General features: G+C 40.0%; 1 protein-coding gene across 1 annotated transcript; it reads left to right on the forward strand.

Moving 5' to 3' along the window:
- Nucleotides 1-7,347: 7,347 nt before the first annotated feature.
- Nucleotides 7,348-17,736, forward strand: LOC140236322 (uncharacterized). Its single transcript, XM_072316275.1, has 8 exons — nt 7,348-7,413; nt 9,577-9,754; nt 10,599-10,877; nt 13,470-13,745; nt 14,477-14,749; nt 15,203-15,466; nt 16,906-17,054; nt 17,607-17,736. The coding sequence occupies exons 1-8, from the start codon at nt 7,348-7,350 to the stop codon at nt 17,625-17,627; spliced, it is 1,506 nt and encodes a 501-aa protein (XP_072172376.1). The 3' UTR covers nt 17,628-17,736.
- Nucleotides 17,737-17,982: the final 246 nt, after the last annotated feature.

The following is a 17,982-nucleotide window of genomic DNA, read 5'->3' on the forward strand; positions in this document are numbered from 1 at the left end:
ACATGCTGAACAATAAACGGCGAACGTATTAATTTTGATCTTTGCCTTATTTAGTTTTCAATATCTATACACGAAAAAAAAAAGAGCAAAAATAATGAAATGACATTCTTTTGTCAAACGTAAAACTGCTTGTCCCATTGGGTTTAAGTATAGGTCATAGGCTTTATGTGTATGTGTGTGCGTGTGTGTTTGGGTGGGTGCGTGTGCGTTTGTATTTGTTTATTAGGGTATGCAAGTTCATGAGCCAGTATAATAGCCATGCAACCTTGATTCTGAGATACTTTATTCTTAACGATTTCCGGCGTGAAACTGTTTTGGCACTCTATGTTGCCGGGGAAGTCTCTAAACAGACATCAGAGACGGAAGTAACCTTTGTGCAGTGAAACTCATATGGGGCAGAAGACTCCCTCTACTTTCACCCGTGAGGACGGCAGAGGTGAAAAACCAGGCAGAATAGAGACTCCAATATCTCGAGATACTAACTGTTCCATTAAAAATTACGGGTGAAATCTTGCATGAAGCAGAGCTTACCGTTTCACTGTTCATTTCGGAGAAGTGTTGGAAAGTTCAACAGGCAGAAAATTCAAGCATTAAATCGGCCTCTCTGTCTTGGAATAGGGAAGACGAAATTAACAGAAAACCATATACAACCACATCGCCATTACTACAACGATGAATATGGTAGGTTTTAAATCTAAAATGGTATATCTTTAAATGAGATGTTTTTACCCACGACACAAAACTATCGTTTGTCGTTCTAGTTCGGCCGAATCTTTCTGCCTCACTGACCCTACCGGAAATGAACACGCTCTGACACAAATTCGTAATGCAGGATGTGATTTCTTTAGTATGCATGCCGAGAGCATCTTCCCGATAGTACTGATTATCAAAACTTCGGGATATTGCCATCGTGTTGATTTAAATTGTAATTTCCTCCATCGAAGGCGACGGAAGTAACATTTGATGCCCCTTACAGATTTAACGTAAAAACGTAGACATATCTCAGAATCAGATGTTCTAGAATGGGGTCATGCTAGCCATTCGAGTAACAGGGATTTAAGAGACTAAATCATGGAGAAAGCGTATCATTTTGTCTGTTGGATTTGAGGAAAAACAGAGATTTTCCAAAGAATTAGCAACTGATGTCTCCAGGTCTCAATGGAAGACAGCGGTATGCCCGATGTAGACCACGCTAAGTTACTGTGAGTAGCATGTTCGCAAAAAAACACAGATGATCACCAAAAAGACTTCAAATCACCCAACTAGTAAAAGACAAGTTGAACAAGATTTTGTGAGTTTAACTTTTGCGTAACGTTTGCTCTCACACCGCTACGGATGAATGTTTCTCGTGAAACAGCTGCAGTTTTTCTTCCCACTTTGCTGCTTAATTTCTATATGTTCAATTGTCCGCACTGGAAAGTTTGAATCATAAAAGGGACAAGCTATGATTGTCCGTCATTTTTGGCCTTTCTGCTCTGTTCTTTCTTTAGTATGCCTTTGGTGGTCAAAGAAGGATTCTGAGTACTGGAATGTGCGCTGATGGGAGATAACTGTAACCCCAATTGGAGTTCTGACGTTTCAAATAAATGAAACACACCTGCTTTCAAGCCAAAATATTTTCAGGTATGAAACATATATTAGCTAGTGGCAGTATCTATGATTCCACGTATTACAACCGTCAAAGAGTATTTTTTGTTTGTTCTCTATGTACTTTTAAGACTTAAGTAACCAGGAATTGACCAGGTGTTTTTTTAATCCAATACTGACACTAGATTAGACCAAACGTGATACAAGGTGACACACACGTCGCACCAGTTGAGTTGTTTCTGTGGCACACATTCGAAGTTGTTCATCGGCGTGTCTACGTGTGTTAGTACAGCCGCCAAAAAATGTAAATAATATAATTTCACTTGTAAGTTCAAAGATCTATGAGAAAGCATGCTGAAATATACTCTAACCATTATTTCAGACAGATAAGCAGTGCGTGCAATTAATAAAATCAATCTATATTCTTCAAGATAGCCCAAAACATTCTTCCCTTTTTATGTTACACATGGTATTGTCTTTGACGTCCGAATACGGCACGTACATGAATTCCAAGAAATAATTCATGTGATTCTGGGTTTTCGCATGTTTACGAGATATTTATTACTTCCCAGGAACTGTACCGGATCACTGATCCTAATAAATGATATAATTGTACTTGCAATATAAGTAGTAATGTTATATAGATAAAATTATACTACTACGTTCATCACCAGAATTAATTGTGCTGAAAATATACATTGGGAAGCAATGCTATCCCATATTAAGAGATAATCAATTTGTAATGTAGTTTTCATCATTTGCATGTCAACCCAAATTGTTTTTCCCTTTTGGTCATCACTTTTTGTTTGATATTGTTCCCAAAACACTGTACCAGGATAATATATAAGAGTCGATAAAGCATGCGGCGATTGCGACAATGAACTCGCGTGAGATAGTTCTGAGTACAGTGTCGAAGGAGAGAGTATCTTACCGGACCGTATATTATTATTACTGCTCGTCTCGCTGCTATCACTACAAGACGTATTACAACATCGAAAGTGTGTTGACCTTCACCCCTTCCTCCTTTCATCACGGGAAGACGCTACAGTGCATCATTTCCGGTTCTCAACGATCAGCCACGCTGAACGTTAGACGTAAGTCTTTAATGTTATTGTACAGCTGCATGTTGCTTTTAACGTGGTGTGATGATGGTGGTGATGATGATGATGATGATGGTGATGATGATGATGATAGTAATTAATAATAATAATAATAATAATTTTAACAATAATAATAATAATGATGATAGTAATAATAATAATAATAATAATAATAATGATAATGACGATGATGATGATGATAGTGATGGTGTGGATGTGTCTGTCTGTGTGTGTGTGTGTGTGTGTGTGCGCGCGCGCACACGCGCTCGAGCTATAATGTGTCTTTTGGCATGCAGAGCTTTGGCATACAGAGGAAAAAAAATGTCATAAACTAAGGAAGAATGTTCGTCCGCCATAACTCTCCCAATAGATGTGAGTGATTGAAAAGGAACGCAGTTTGTGTCATGTCTTGCAAACGAGGACATTATCGTAGGTGCTGTGTTATGGAGGTTAGGAAAATATGGTGGCAACTCAACAACATGTCACACATAAAATTATCCTCTGTGACACCAAACAGATCACCACCATACCAGACTTTCTTGGAGTAAAAGCAACTGAACTTTATTCCTCCCCTCGAGCGCCACAGTCAGTCCGCAGAGCCCCTTGACTTGGGCTGCTCACGTTAAACTAATTTACATAAATACATATTCATAACATCATTGTCTCTTTGAGCGCGGAGGAGGGATACTCAATATGCGTTGTCACATCAGCCCGATGTCTCCAAATAGCGCGCTATTTTCTGACTTGGGAAACTTTCCCGATAGCGAAATAGCGCGCTATTTGATAATGTGAACATAAATTACCGCGCTAATTGTATCGCTTTGATCGAGAAAACTTCTCGACTCCAACACGGGAAATTTCTGAAATAGCGGGATAGTAGCGCGCTATTTGATAATGTGAAAACGACTCGAGAAATTAGCGCGATGAATCCATTATGCCTAGCGTGTGTGACCCGATCGATCGAAGCAAACTGCACACAAGTCATGAGGAATTTTTGAGAGGACACACACATTACTGATGCTGTTTGCACATACTCAGCTGTCGAATTACCTATTTTGAAATTTTTAACTATTCGGGCTACCCCCTCTTCGGCCTGATGTGAATAAGAAATGAAATAGCGCTCTAATTCGCAATCACGGAAAATATTTCGAGCTTGGATTTTCATCGGGCTGATGTGAAAACGCCTAAGCTTGGATTTTTATCGGGCTGATGTGAAAACGCCTATTTGACGTTGACATCATTCTTCCTTGTGACATTACACAACGTAAGCAAGCGGAGGATGTTGAGAATCCTTGCCTGATATATACCAGGAAATCAAAGAAACATTTAAAGCTATGAGATCATTGCCAATGAATGAAAAAGAAACAAATTGAGTATTTAGTTTGCCCCCTTTTTTCCGTTTAAGTTAGGATATTATTAATTGTGGGGCACCTTACCTAAACGCTTTTTGATTTAAATCATTTTAATCACTTGTTATAATATCACTTTGCCATTAATCTCTTCAGTCATCTTTTACATAATTATGTGTGTATTCATTAGTTAATTGTATAACTCTTTATGTGCCACGTTCGCACGTCCGACTCAGTCGACGGCGTGCCAACTTCGCACCCAACTTCAAACCCATAAACCCGCCAAAACCGATCGATAAATCGCCAAATGTCGCTGTACAGTAGAAGCTTTTCTCACACTTCCGTTCGACTCACATATAGCTTGCATTTTACATGGTGATGGACTATCAAGCGGTGTTCCCTATCAGATTTGCGTGTAAATTATAAGTTTCGGTCACTGTTTTGTGTGCAAAAATTATACCTTTACAGCTACTAGTCATTTCAAAGAAAAACAATCATTGATTTGTCATACAATTTACATCAAAGCATTGCTTGGCATTTTCTCTACAACTTTACTCACTGCATGTCCAGCGTAACAGAAATCTATAGAAGTTACACAGACTTGAAAAACAGAATGTTTTCTGAAAGCATGACTACGTTGGTGTCTCAGAATAATGTGGCACACGGGGGATTTACACCATGGCAACCCATAGCCATACACATGAATTATAGCATGTAGAGCAGAACCTTTCTCATTTTATTGTGTTTTTAATAAAACTTTTTCAATATTGTTGTGGGTTTTTTTTTTTTTTTTTTTTACTTCATGTTATGTTGTATACTGACACTCTTTGTTGAAAATGAAAATAAACGAAAAGAAATGAAATAAAATATGAATAATATAGAACAGGCTGTGTCACAAATATTGCAGAGGGTCGTCGCTGCTTTTTGTGAACTCAAACAGAATGTGTTTTATGCATAATTCTCATGAAAAGATGTATGGATTTTTGTTTTATTATGACAGATGCTAATAAAAATAAGTTTCTTTAATACTAGTATTGCATTCTATAGGGTAGACATCAACAGAGTATGTACGCGCCATACGTTTGTATCAATTAGCAAATTTTGCATTCAAATATCGGACAAAGAAAAGGAAGAGAGATAGACATAATGGAATGCAAAGGACATACTACAGCTTGGCAGAGGGGAAAAATTATGTTCATGTGAAAAGTCACATTGCGAGGTCATTTTATTTTTCTGTTTTAACATCCAGTGATCTTTGTTAATAGTGTCTACTGTTTTATTCTTCTTTACATGTTTGATCTCTTGAAGAAGAATAGAATCATGTTGGTGTTGATGTGAACATCACAACAACATACATTGTACTTTTATTGTGCAGTGTCGTCCCCGTTTTCTTTTGCAAGTTTGTTTTGTGTCGTTTTTGAGTACCAATACCGTACGGTCTCTGCCTTACCTTATGTCCATGAAACCAACACAGTCCAGCGAACAAAATAAATACAAAAATTCAGATAAAGTCGTATTAATAGAGGGATATATCACATTAACTTATTCAAATGTTCAGCCAGCAGGTGCATCATTTGTAGCATACACATCCATGAGAGTGACTCTTTCACCAGCAACTCTACCGGCCTCTCTCACCACACAAAGGGAAACATCACTTGTACCACCACTAATGTCGTGTATCTCATCACTTGCAGAATTTGTAGAATCCAGTATGTTGGGGAAACCAAGACAACACTCAAAAGACGCTTCTACGGACATAGATCTACTGTCAACACAGCCAAGCTCGACACTCCAGTGGGCCACCATTTCAATCTACCCGATCATTCCATCACTGATATGACTCTACAGGGCATTGAATCTTTAGGCACTCGTCCAGACACAGTCAGAACCAGCAGAGAGAAGCTCTGGATGAGACGACTTCACACCATCCAACCCCATGGCCTCAACATCCAGGAGGGAAATGACTAACCACCTCTTATATCTCTAATATATATATATATATATATATATATATATAATTATATATTTTTTTATTATTATTATCACCATTATTATTCGCTTTTTCATTTTTCATTTTTCAATTTCATTTTGTTCTTTCTTTGTGCCTTTTTCCATTTGCAGACCCTTTTTTCCCCAATTGATTCCTTCCTCTAGTCCGAGTCTCTTTTATACAGCCTTTTCTACCTATACACACACACACACACACACACCCGGTTTTGTTTGTTTACACATACTTGTGCTTATCTTGCCTTGCCTGCTTTTTGTGTACTTACAATGTATACAGTTTTCTCTCCCCCAGTTTTTCATATGTGCTTTATTTTATTTCTTTTATCAATATTCTTTTCATTACTGTTATTTCATTGTCATTATTATTACTGTGTGTGTATATGTATACACTTTGATATGTTTGATTTCTTCCCCTTGTTGCCTCCTCCTGGTACACCTTTCAGGGCTCACTGTTTGCTCAGCCCCCCCCCCCCCCTCCCTTCCTCTTGCTGTTGCTTTTTTCACTCTTTCCCTTTCTTTATCCCTCTGGTGTTCCCTATCTTCTTTGATGTTGCCTCCCTATTTATCCTTTTCCTTCATTGGTCGCCTCCTTGATCCTCATGATCATCACTGACCCCCTCTGCCTTTTGTCTGTCCCCTCTCCTCTGCCTATTGTCTGTCCACCCTCCTGCTTTAATCCCCCTCCTTTTACCTGTTGGGCTCCTTGCCCATGACCTCCCTCTCCTTTGTTTCTTTGTTCTGTGTACCCAGCTTGTCCCTGTCTGTTCTTGTTGTGTAAAGTCCTTATATGTGATTGCTTTCCCTGCATGTTTGTCATTTTGCCTCTGACGAAGATTCTGCTAGGATCGAAAGCTCAGGCCCCTTTTGACTCCATTTTACTCCATTGGCTCGCCCTTATTGGATAAGCAGTTTTCAGCAGCTTTTTTTGCTAACTTATTTTTAATCAAAGACCAACGTATTGGTTTAAGTGACGTCATTTTCACACATACAAACCGTTTGTCTGAGAGCCCTTCGTCTGTTACATCTCACATGATAAAAACGTCGTATGTCTATTTACCCAAGAGAAATTTTGACCCCAACATTTGACACAATTTCACGTTTGTTTGTAGGAACAGCATTTGTTACGGCACATTTTGGTAACTTGCACATTTTGGTGATTTAACAAAATGTGCCGATACCTGACGGGATCAACTGTAACCAAAATGTGCAATTAAAAGTGGATTTGCCTGCACATTTTGGTAACTGAACTAAAACCCCATGGATGGGCTTGAGATTTAAAATACGGTCAAAGAGTTAAGGTGATTATGGTCCTGCTGCAGCAGAAAAGACAGGCAAGACACTTATCTAGCTCACCCGAGCTGAAGGCTCGAGTAAGCTATTGCAATTGCTTTTCGTGCGGGTATGCTGTGTGACCTGCGTGCCAGGTGCATGGGGCTGACAACTCAGTGAAGGAATTCTTCTGAAGGAATGGCAGAAGTACCACAGAATGTCATTAATTTGGCCGAATACGGAGACTGCGAAATACATGCGTGGGAATTGCCTGCGAGGTGCTGCCGCTAAGGGCCTTCTACTGGCGTTCTGCGTGTACCTCTGCGGGCAATTCCCCCGACTCACCCGGAAAAAAAGTTTTTTTTTTTTTTGGTTTGTTTGTTTGTTTGTTTTTTTTCATGCTGTGAACTTAGCTGCGGGTAAATCGGACTTGCGTGCGCACCTCCGGGCAAATATAGGCGAGATACGCGCTAGGTAGGCCTAATGTCAGGTGCGGACCAACTGCGGAGATCCTCCGGGTAGCAAATTTGCTTATCCGCAAGTCAAACTTCCCCAGATACGGTGTGACAAGGCCTTGAGCATATTCAGAATATGTTCCGAGTGAGTTGCGGGGGTACAGTACGCAGAACACCAGTAGGAGACCCATACCGGCAGCACCTTGCAGACAACTCCAACGTAGGTACTTCGCTGTACCCGTAAGTCGCTCGTAACAGAAAAAGGATCGGTTTCAAAGTTCCCACGCAGGTCAAACGGAATACACGCAAGTAGACGGTAAGTAGCACGCGTCTAGCAAATAAGACACAAGTGCTAAACTCGTAAACATTCTTGTCCTCCCGCAGAAAATTTTCCTCCGTGCTGAAAAAAAAAAAATCCCTACTCGCAACAAGCCCGCGTAGCTTGCCCAGAAAGGTGTGACACGGCCTTACAGGCCGTGTCATATCTTTCCGGGCAAGCCTTGCGTGCGACTTGCGAAGAACAATTTTTACTATCCAGAGGTCCCCGCAGATGACCTGCACGTAACAGTACCTAGCACGTATCTCACCCGTAGTCGCCCGGAGGTGCACACGCAAATCATTTTTACCCGTAACCATGTTAAGGCCTTGTCACACCTTTCCGGGCAAGCTATACGCGGGTTTGTTGCGTGTGAGGATTTTCCAGCATACCGGACAATTTCTGAGGGCGGACAAGGCTTTGCGCGATTTGTGCACATGTGTCTTACTTGCTGGATGCTTGCTACTTATGTTCTTTTTGCGGATATTCTGTGTGACCTGCGTGTCAGGCGCGTGGGTGCTGACAACTCAGAAATTCATCTGAAGGAATGGCAGAAGTCCAACAGAAATGACAGAATGTCATTATCTTGGCAGCGCTGACCGCATACGGAGACTGCGAAGTACCTGCGTGGGAGTTGCCTGCGAAGTGCTGCTCAAAATTTGGCTGCGGGTAAATCGGACTTGCGAGTGCAGCTCCGGACAACTACGGGCGAGATAGTTTTCCTGCGTGCTGGGAAAACCTTACTCGCAACAAGCCCGCGTAGCTTGCCCGGAAAGGTGTGACACGGCCTTTACGCTGCCGAACTCATTCGGTGGGGACAAAAACCAACTGCACTTACAATTTGTTTTTGTGATGATTGTGGAGGAACAGAAAGTTACCAAAATGTGCCGTCAATGTCCTGCACATTTTGGTAAATTTACCAAAATGTGCAGTTACCAAAATTTGCCGTAACTATGTTACGGCACATTTTGGTAACTGCACATTTTCGTAATTTACCAAAATGTGCAATTTACCAAAATGTGCCGTAATAGCATAGCACCACTTCCAGATAATTTTAGTGTAGTGTTACCTCATTATTTATCAACACAAGTTAGGTATGAGGAGCTTCTCGATTCGAAGGTTGTCGGAGAGTTCTTGAAATCCTGGCACATTATGTCTTTGCATACACAGTGTGAACATAAGTCTGCGTTATTCAAGAAGAGTAACATTGGTAGTAGTAACCGTGTCTGAGAAGGATGATTCAAATCATTTTCCCTCTATTAAAGAGTCCCTTGGCTGTGGACCTGGACTGCCTGAAATAAAGTGAATATCAAAATGTTTTGATGTTTCGGTATTTTATCTGTCCCTTGTAGTTATGTAGTCACAAATCAATTGGCATTTATGGCAGCTTTTGATTCCACTATTTCGCAGATGGCCCGGTCGATGACGTGATTACTATCAAGACACGTGATCAGGGATCTTCCTTGAATATTGAATGTCATGTGAGCACACAGAACCAGCCACATCCCGCCATCAATTCATACGTCATCAAAGCTGATGGCGTCACACTCTCCCAGTCATCTTCTCCTACTACAGTCCTTTCTCTACGGCCTCGTTGGTGCATCGAACTGTCGTGTGAAGGAAGGAACGCCGTGGGACAGACATCGAGTACATCGATCTATTGCCCAAGAGGTATGGATACACAAATGCAAATGCAGCAGTTACTAACGGACTTTCTACTGCTTGACTACTGTAACAATCAAAGTGACAGATTATGAAACAGTTTATATCGCATTGCCATAAATAAAACATAAATATTAAAACTGGGTCATCCCACGAGACCGACATTGAAAATTGGTCCATGAGTCACACAACCCACGAGTTATACAGTACACGAGTCATACAGCCCATGAGTTCGACACTAGACATTATATTTGATAAAACCCATGAGACCGACACTACACACTAAAGGCTCATGAGACCGACACTACGCTTAGAAAAAAGGCTTACGAGACCAGCACTACGCAAACAAAGCCCAGGTGACCGACAAGATGAGCTCTCGATCTTTTTTGAAAGTGTCAGTCTCGTGAGCCTTCTTTGCGTAGTGTCGGTCTTATGAGCCCTTTTTCTAGTGTAGAACTCGTGAGCTGTATACCTCGTGGGCCTATTTCACTTGATATTAAACTCGTGGGCTTCATTCACTTTAATAGTGTCGAACTCGTGGGCTTTGTTTACTTCAATAGTGTCGAACTCGTGGGCTTTGTTTACTTCAATAGTGTCGAACTCGTGGGCTGTATAACAAGTGGGCTGCATGACTTGTGGGCTGTACAACTCTTGGGCTGTATGACTCGTGGGTGTCGGTCTCGTGACGTACACCCATTAAAAGACTATAGAAGAAATGACATGTGGCGTCGTTCAGTAGGACTCTTTGAATGAAAGTGTCAAAATGCTTTTCAGCTCTGCTGAGTTATTCTTAGTTGAAGTTGTCTGTATTGTTGAAAAACCGAGTACCGATATTTTTTGTTTCCCCGTACAGCATCTCCGCCAAATGATGCTCTACAGGTTGAGTTCCAAGAGTCAGGAAATTTCAGGGAGGTCGGTGGTCACGTTGATTTGACTATATCCTGTGATATAGCCTCTCATACTCGACCATTCCCGCCCATTGACAGTTACGTCATCAAGAGAGATAGTCAAACATTGTCGACCTCCAACTCGTTTACCCTATCTCCTCGACCGGACAGCTGCACGAATATCACGTGTATTGGTGAAAATGACATCGGGTCGGCAACATCTGTTAGAACCTACTGTCCCAGAAGTAAGACCTTTTCGTTTCACTGTATATCGTATTCATGATATTCATGGTGCCTTATGTGTTTATAGATATATTTGAAGATTTTTAATGTATGTACATGAACTGTGTCCTATGTGCAGTGGTATTAGCTCCGGCTATGAAAAGCACACACATAGCAAGCAATGCGCTATTTATGCATGGGTACACAGGTATCGGTGCGAAAATGACAATGCATTTACATAGGAATATATACATGTATGACAAAAGGAAAGGATAAACCTACGTGTTGCAACATTACAGTTTTGAATGTTTATCATGGCTGTTCATATCTCCTCACTTCATGAAATATCTGCCATTTCAGATTCTACTTTCCAGTCCCGGTCTTGTGCAATTACCCCCTGGGCAATTACCCCGGACCCTTCCCCTGGCCCTAATCCTAATCCTAGTCCTGAACGTAATCCTAACCCTAACGTAAACTCCTAACCCTAAAACTAATACTAACTCTAACTTTACCACGAACCAGTATTTAGCAGGGGGGGGGGGGGGTAATTGCCCGGATACGTCCAGTCCAAACCTTAAAGAATTGGTATAGTATTGGTGGAGATGATGATTGTTCTGTAAATCTTTATGTGAGATACCAAGAAACCACTTTTGAAATGGTGCAGAGCATACCATTCTACGATGAATTCAAAGTTTATTTGATGAAAATCGGGTTTGGAATGGCTGGGACATCCAAAAAACAAAGAAAATCAAACCAATTGTAATGAAAGATGGGTCTTACCTTTTATTAGGCTCACTCTGTTTTCTATATATCTCAGACACTTCAAAATCAATTTCCATTAACCAAACACTGGAGTCCTCTTGGAATTACATGCTCTTTCACATTTCATAAGAGATTTCTCCTATTAATATCGCCCCAAAATGTTTGAAACCTAAAGTCAGGTCTCAATCAAAACTATACAAATTCTTTAATGCCCCTCTTGACCTACTCGTTTTTTGTTTTGTTTGTTTCGTTTTGTATTGATTTTGTTTCGAAGCGTGTGCTTTTTCTGATAATTCTGACGTAATGATTGCTCTCCTTTAAAATGGTTAACATTTTATTTCTTCTTTATAACGTTCCTCTGTCAAGTAACGATCCCTGCAAGGACTACGTACACTATAGCGTTAGGCTACGGTCACAACTCAGAGCGGCGACCGACCGATTTGTAACCTGCTCGGTCACTGCTGAAATTTTGGCACCGCTCAGCAGTTTTTGGAGATGCTGAGCAGGCTGTAAAACTCTAGCGATGGCCGAGCAGTGCCCTGTCCATTTCCCGTCGGTCACCGATCGATTTTCAGTAAAATTTTGGCGAAATATGGGGATCTGCAATTCGCAGAGTCCGAGCAGTCACCGAGCGATGCCCCATTGGCAACTGGACGATCTCCCACCAGCCACCGGCCGATTTTTACGAAATCGCTCAGCGACTGACGGGTGATCGATAGGTCATCTACCGGTGACGCGTAGGCGTACCGACGGCCACCCGCCGGTCTCTGCCGGAAATTTCTCGCGAGCTACCTGTGTTTATTAATGTACCTATGCGATTTGTGATGTGTTAATTAATTAATTAATTAATTAATTAATTAATTAATTAATTAATTAATTAAGAAAAACTCGAGGCAAAAGATCTAAGAGTTAAATTATCAACTAACAAACCTCAGCTATGTGATACCACAGATAGCTAGAAATTAGGAAATAAAACAAAAGGGAGGAACACCCAAGATGGAACAAAGATTAGAATAGATTAGAATTTTCCAAAATATCTTGCTTACTTCTATATTTTACAGTATTTTTCTATTCCTATTTAATTTCATATTTTAATTTTCCCCATCTCTTGTCACTCATTTCTTCTTCAATCAATAGGCCTCTAATGAATGATAAGGTAACCAGACCATATTTTATTACGTCAACATATCAACACTAACTTTTAGCTTTCATCTCTTTTGCCCCAAAGTGGTTGCCTCTGACTTCCATGTCCCTCATGTTGGTTGCCGAGATGTTGAGATGCTGAGATGTTGTTGGGGTTTCCTTGCCTCTTATCCCTCCCCCTGCTTCTTCCAAATTGCGCTAGATTATCTTCTCCATCTAGTCCCTGGTTTCCTTCAGTGCTTCTGTCATTTTCCTCTTAACATTTTTAGTCCCTAAATCGCTCGACGGCGACCGCTCGATCTATTCTCTTGGTTTTCTTCTGTGCTGTTATCATTTTTGTCTCTCTTATTTTTGTTCCCTAAATCGCTCGGCAGCGATCGCTCGATTAGGTCAGTGCCTGGGCGGTTCCCGCTCGGACACCGAGCGTATTTTGGGCAGCGAGTGAAAACTGGTCGGTCGCCGCTGAAATTTTAACTCCGCTTTAAAACTTCAGCGGCGACCGACCGATGCCCTAAAAATCAGTGGCGCCTGGTCGGTCACTGATCGGTCACCGGTCGTTGTCCGACCGGTTTTGGCTAAAAACTCGCCGACCGGTCGCCGAGCAGGCTGATTTTGGGGGTTGTGACCGTAGCCTTACATCAAACCGCTCTCCTCATTTACTTCGCCATGTAAACCATTCAGCAACACATAACTGTTAAATTCATTGGCAGATCCACCACGTGATCATATCATTGACATCGAGTTCGACGAAGGTTTGGCTGACAATGGTCAAGGTATTGTCAACATTTCCTGTCACGTGGACGACATCGACCAACCCTACCCTGCTCTCGAAAGGTACGAGATCAAAGTTGGAAGTGTGACAGTGTCAAACTCGAGCTCGTCATCGTTCATGGTATCGCCAAGCCCTCCAGGCTGCACGGATGTCACGTGTATTGGAATGAATGAACTTGGTTCGACATCTACAGTGAATGAATTTTGTCCAACAGGTAACTTTTACTGATCAGGTCTTTTGCTATTGACAGGGATATAAAGTCTGGGTGCTACAAATGACGAGATTAGCTTTAAAGCAGAAAGGGGAAAAAATAAACATCGAGAATACAAATGAACCACATGTATACATACATGCATTCTTAAAGCTTCATTAGCATTATAGATTTTGGTGTCATGATTATCTATGTCGACGTCAATGTATATTGTATTAAGTGAGAATAGTTTTCTATTAATGATTATTTAAAAGTAACCTTTTAACTTTCATACCTACATCTACGGACAATAATCTTGATATGCCGTTATCTTTGATTTAGAAAGGGATATTTTTGACCGAAACGAACCAACTACACAATAATTATTAAGATGCTTGTATGGGTTCCCCGATACTGCAGAAATTCTTAACTTTACAAGAGTAAGATATGTAGATTATCCCTTTTATTCCCGTATGAATATGACAAAGAAGTATTCAACAGTTTATGTACTCAACAATCAAACCTTAGATAGTTTTCTTGAGGAATACGAGATGTCCTCAAATTAATGATGTTTTAAACCAAGTTTGAAACCAATGCCAAATTAAAGCTGTCACGGTAAAATGACGGTGTATAGTGTATTTTGATGCCTGGTGTTTGTATTTATTTTTCATGTTTACAACGTAAATGTTACCACTTACAGATATGGATAATAGTACACAATGTTTCTTTGAATTTCTTCATGATTACAAATGAAGATCCTCCCGGGGAAGACATCATAGCTCTGCAGATTGAAGAGCAGATAGTCGCGAGCGAGGTTAATCTTGTGATCACGTGTCACATCGAACCACGTGACCACCCTACACCTCCAATCGACTCATACGAGATCTCCGTTGACGGCGAGACGATTTCATCGTCAAGTGTCCCGTCTGCGATTGTGGAATCTCGTCCTAACAAGTGTATCAACATTATGTGTGAGGGAAGGAATAGACGTGGCTCAACGCGTTCAAGGGATTTATACTGTTTTAGAGGTAAATCCAGAATTTCTACTTAGGATGTTTTGCTGGTGTCCTTCATTGTTTCTATTGCTGTCTACTTAAGACATTCAAAATAATAATATGGGGGTAATATGCAAAATGCAGGGGAATTTAATTTGTAGTTTGGCTTTTCCATGATAGGCTGTTTGTTTGTTTGTTTCTAAAAAGCTTTAGTGTAAGAATGTATATGAATATTATTCTACTATATTCATAGCTAAGTTTCGATCTCAAATATGACACAATAATTATGCTAGTCTTAGCACGTGATATTCCAAAAACATTTATATGAAAGAACGGTGTATGACGTGTGGTGTATCTAAATTCCTGAATAAATAGATCTCGTACCTACGTCTTGTCTTGTCTTCCAAACTGTGATATGTGTTTTATCATAGTTTCACCTTCGAATTACATGGTTGCCCTTCATCCTGTACTTGTATTGAATAATAGATGACATAATCGATGTTCAGTTCAACGAGCGCGTGGGAGAGAACAACGGGAAAATCTACACAGTGGTCTGTCACATCGATGAGGAGTACCAGCCGACACCAGGTATCCATACCTTCCTCATCACAGCCGATAACGTCACTCTCTCATCCTCCCGCTCGCCGTCGACTGTCTTCACCCCTCGGGCAGACGGGGGCACCGAAGTCTCCTGTATGGGATGGAACGATTTTGGTTCCACCACTGCAACCAAGACCTTCTGCCCGTCAGGTAAGCCTTGACATAACCCTGAAAGCATATCAATTAAAATGAAGAAATCATTTAAATGAAAGCTAGCTGGAGTATTTACCAATCTGTTTCATATTTTGATTTACAAGTATCATGAATTTTGTAAACGACGTCCTCTCATTGTTATCTTAATGTGTTACTTACAATCTGCAGTGGGAATGCAATAGTTATGGAGATCATCCCGTCAGTGTCATCCTATTTAGTATCAAAGGATAAAAAAAAAATCTGGATGATATTTGAATATTTCGAGTTTCATCGACACCGTTTTTTTTTTTTTTTAACTTTGCTTTCTGGAAGATTAACGAACTGCAAAGCTGGCAAAGAAATGGAAAGCAAGACAAACACACGCATTTAATAGTCTAAAATGACTTTACCCACTACTTTGAATATTTTGGGTGTCTCTCTTTTAACTGAAACATTCATAAACAAAATGTTACGACAAACACACACACACACACACACTCTCTCTCACAGAGAGAGAGAGAGAGAGAGACACACAAACACACACACTAATGAGCATGAATGCGCGTGAACAAAGCATTTTTCAATGAAGAGATGTTGGATAATTGGCAGCCCACAAAAATATTCACAGATTAGAAATACCTTCCATGCGCTTGACGTTGTTCTGTTTTTGCCCAAACGTGGCCTTCAGGGCGTTCTTGATCGATGTAAACTTAATATCTGAAGAAGGGAGGTGAGGAAAACAAGATTATACGATATCATATCAAGTGAAGTTAATTTTTTCAAGAAAATTAAAGGAGAGTAGAGGCAGTGGTTGTGATCGTAAATGACAATTCAATTCTACTCTATTTTCACAACGGTTCGAGTCTGTCAGCCTTGTACTCGTTTACATTTTAAACATTCCTTTCATGAAGATTTATCGTTTTGTTGTTTAAAGACATAAAGTGTACCATGAAACAATATAATATTGAATCGATGTAAACTTAATATCTGAAGAAGGGAGGTAAGGAAAAAAGATTCTACGATATCATATCAAGTGAAGTTAATTTTTTCAAGAAAATTAAAGTAGAGTAGAGGCAGTGGTTGTGATCGTAAATGACAATTCAATTCTACTCTATTTTCACTACGGTTCGAGTCTGTCAGCCTTGTACTCGTTTATATTTTAAACATTCCTTTCATGAAGATTTATCATTTTGTTGTTTAAAGACATAAAGTGTACCATGAAACAATAGAATATTGAATGACCGTTTATACATAAAAAAATGTCTCCTTCATCAGATATTCTTACTCTATCTTTACTATTATTATCCACACGGTAATCAAGTTAATGAACCCGCACGTTTTGCCTAGGATTGAGGTGATTTTACATTTATCAATCTAGCATATTCCGGAATCTTGCTTAATACTGTCTTCCAGACTAGTGAGCATTTGTCTCATTGTCTTTCAAAAACTCGTAAAAGCTGTGGAAATAATAGCAGAATTTCAGCGTCAAGGAGCTTTGCAGCGATCGTCGACAACTTACGCTCTTCTTGTGGTCGTGTTCTTCCTTTCCGTAATCGTCTGCGTCGCTTACGTCAACAGAAGAAGAACATTCTTCCCCGCAGATGAGGTATTTAAAAGATGATCAGACCACAATGCCACAAGAAAGCACCAACACCCTTCAACTTGCACTTCACCAGAGTATAAAAAAAAATCGTGTCAAAAGTGTTGATCTGTAACTTGTCCTCAAGGCGTAAATATTATGTAAATATATATAAATACATATAAAAATACGCGTCTCCACACCTTTCATAGCTTGCATGAAATCATGACAGTTTGGTCTTTAAGGTTGAAACGATTTAATTTCATAGGTGTTATATCTTTCTTTCTTTTTTGAGTGTGTGCCATCAAGTAAATGCGGTCCATATAAATTCTAAGTGCAACATGAACGAAATATAATCTTTTTCAGTGGAGGTGGCTTATATCGTAACTCGTACAACGAGGGGTCTTACGCCAGTAAAGCGAGCATTGTAATTTCGCTATAATATGTACAGTGTAGTGTATTAACTTACTTTGATATTACACAATAGCTTGCACCTATAAATGTTACAGAAATGATTTTATAGACAACATAATGTACATTCCAAACTGAAATTGATTGGTCTTCATTTTTTTTTTTCAGATGCAGAGTTTCGACCAGTAAACGGATTCATCTTGGACTATGGCACACTCATTTTTTTTTTTTTTTTTTTTTTTTTTTTTTTGGAGAGAGAGAGAGGATGGTTCATTTTCGCCTCGAATATACATTGATGTTACACTGGATAGCCGAAGAGAAAGATTTGATAATATTGTGTGATCACAATGGACTATGGCAATTCTTCGTGATCACGTGTTCATAGAATGCACGAGTTTGCGGTTTCCTGATTTTTTTTTTCGCTCCAGCCAGCGTTGTCAGACATTAAAGAAATCAACAAATTGTCGAATTCATGCCCAAGTTTTTTTGGAAGTTATTTATCCCATTCAAAAAAAAAAAGAAAAAAAAAAAAGAAAAAGAAAAA

Source organism: Diadema setosum, chromosome 12, assembly GCF_964275005.1.
Source record: "Diadema setosum chromosome 12, eeDiaSeto1, whole genome shotgun sequence".
Taxonomy (NCBI): domain Eukaryota; kingdom Metazoa; phylum Echinodermata; class Echinoidea; order Diadematoida; family Diadematidae; genus Diadema; species Diadema setosum.

Coding starts and splice junctions, on each gene's coding strand:
- LOC140236322 (XM_072316275.1), top strand. CDS start 7,348: ATGGTCCTGCTGCAGCAGAAAAGACAGGCAAGACACTTATCTAGCTCA. Junction 14,750..15,202: donor GGATTTATACTGTTTTAGAG/GTAAATCCAGAA, acceptor ATTGAATAATAG/ATGACATAATCGATGTTCAG. Junction 17,055..17,606: donor CATTCTTCCCCGCAGATGAG/GTATTTAAAAGA, acceptor TTTTTTTTTCAG/ATGCAGAGTTTCGACCAGTA.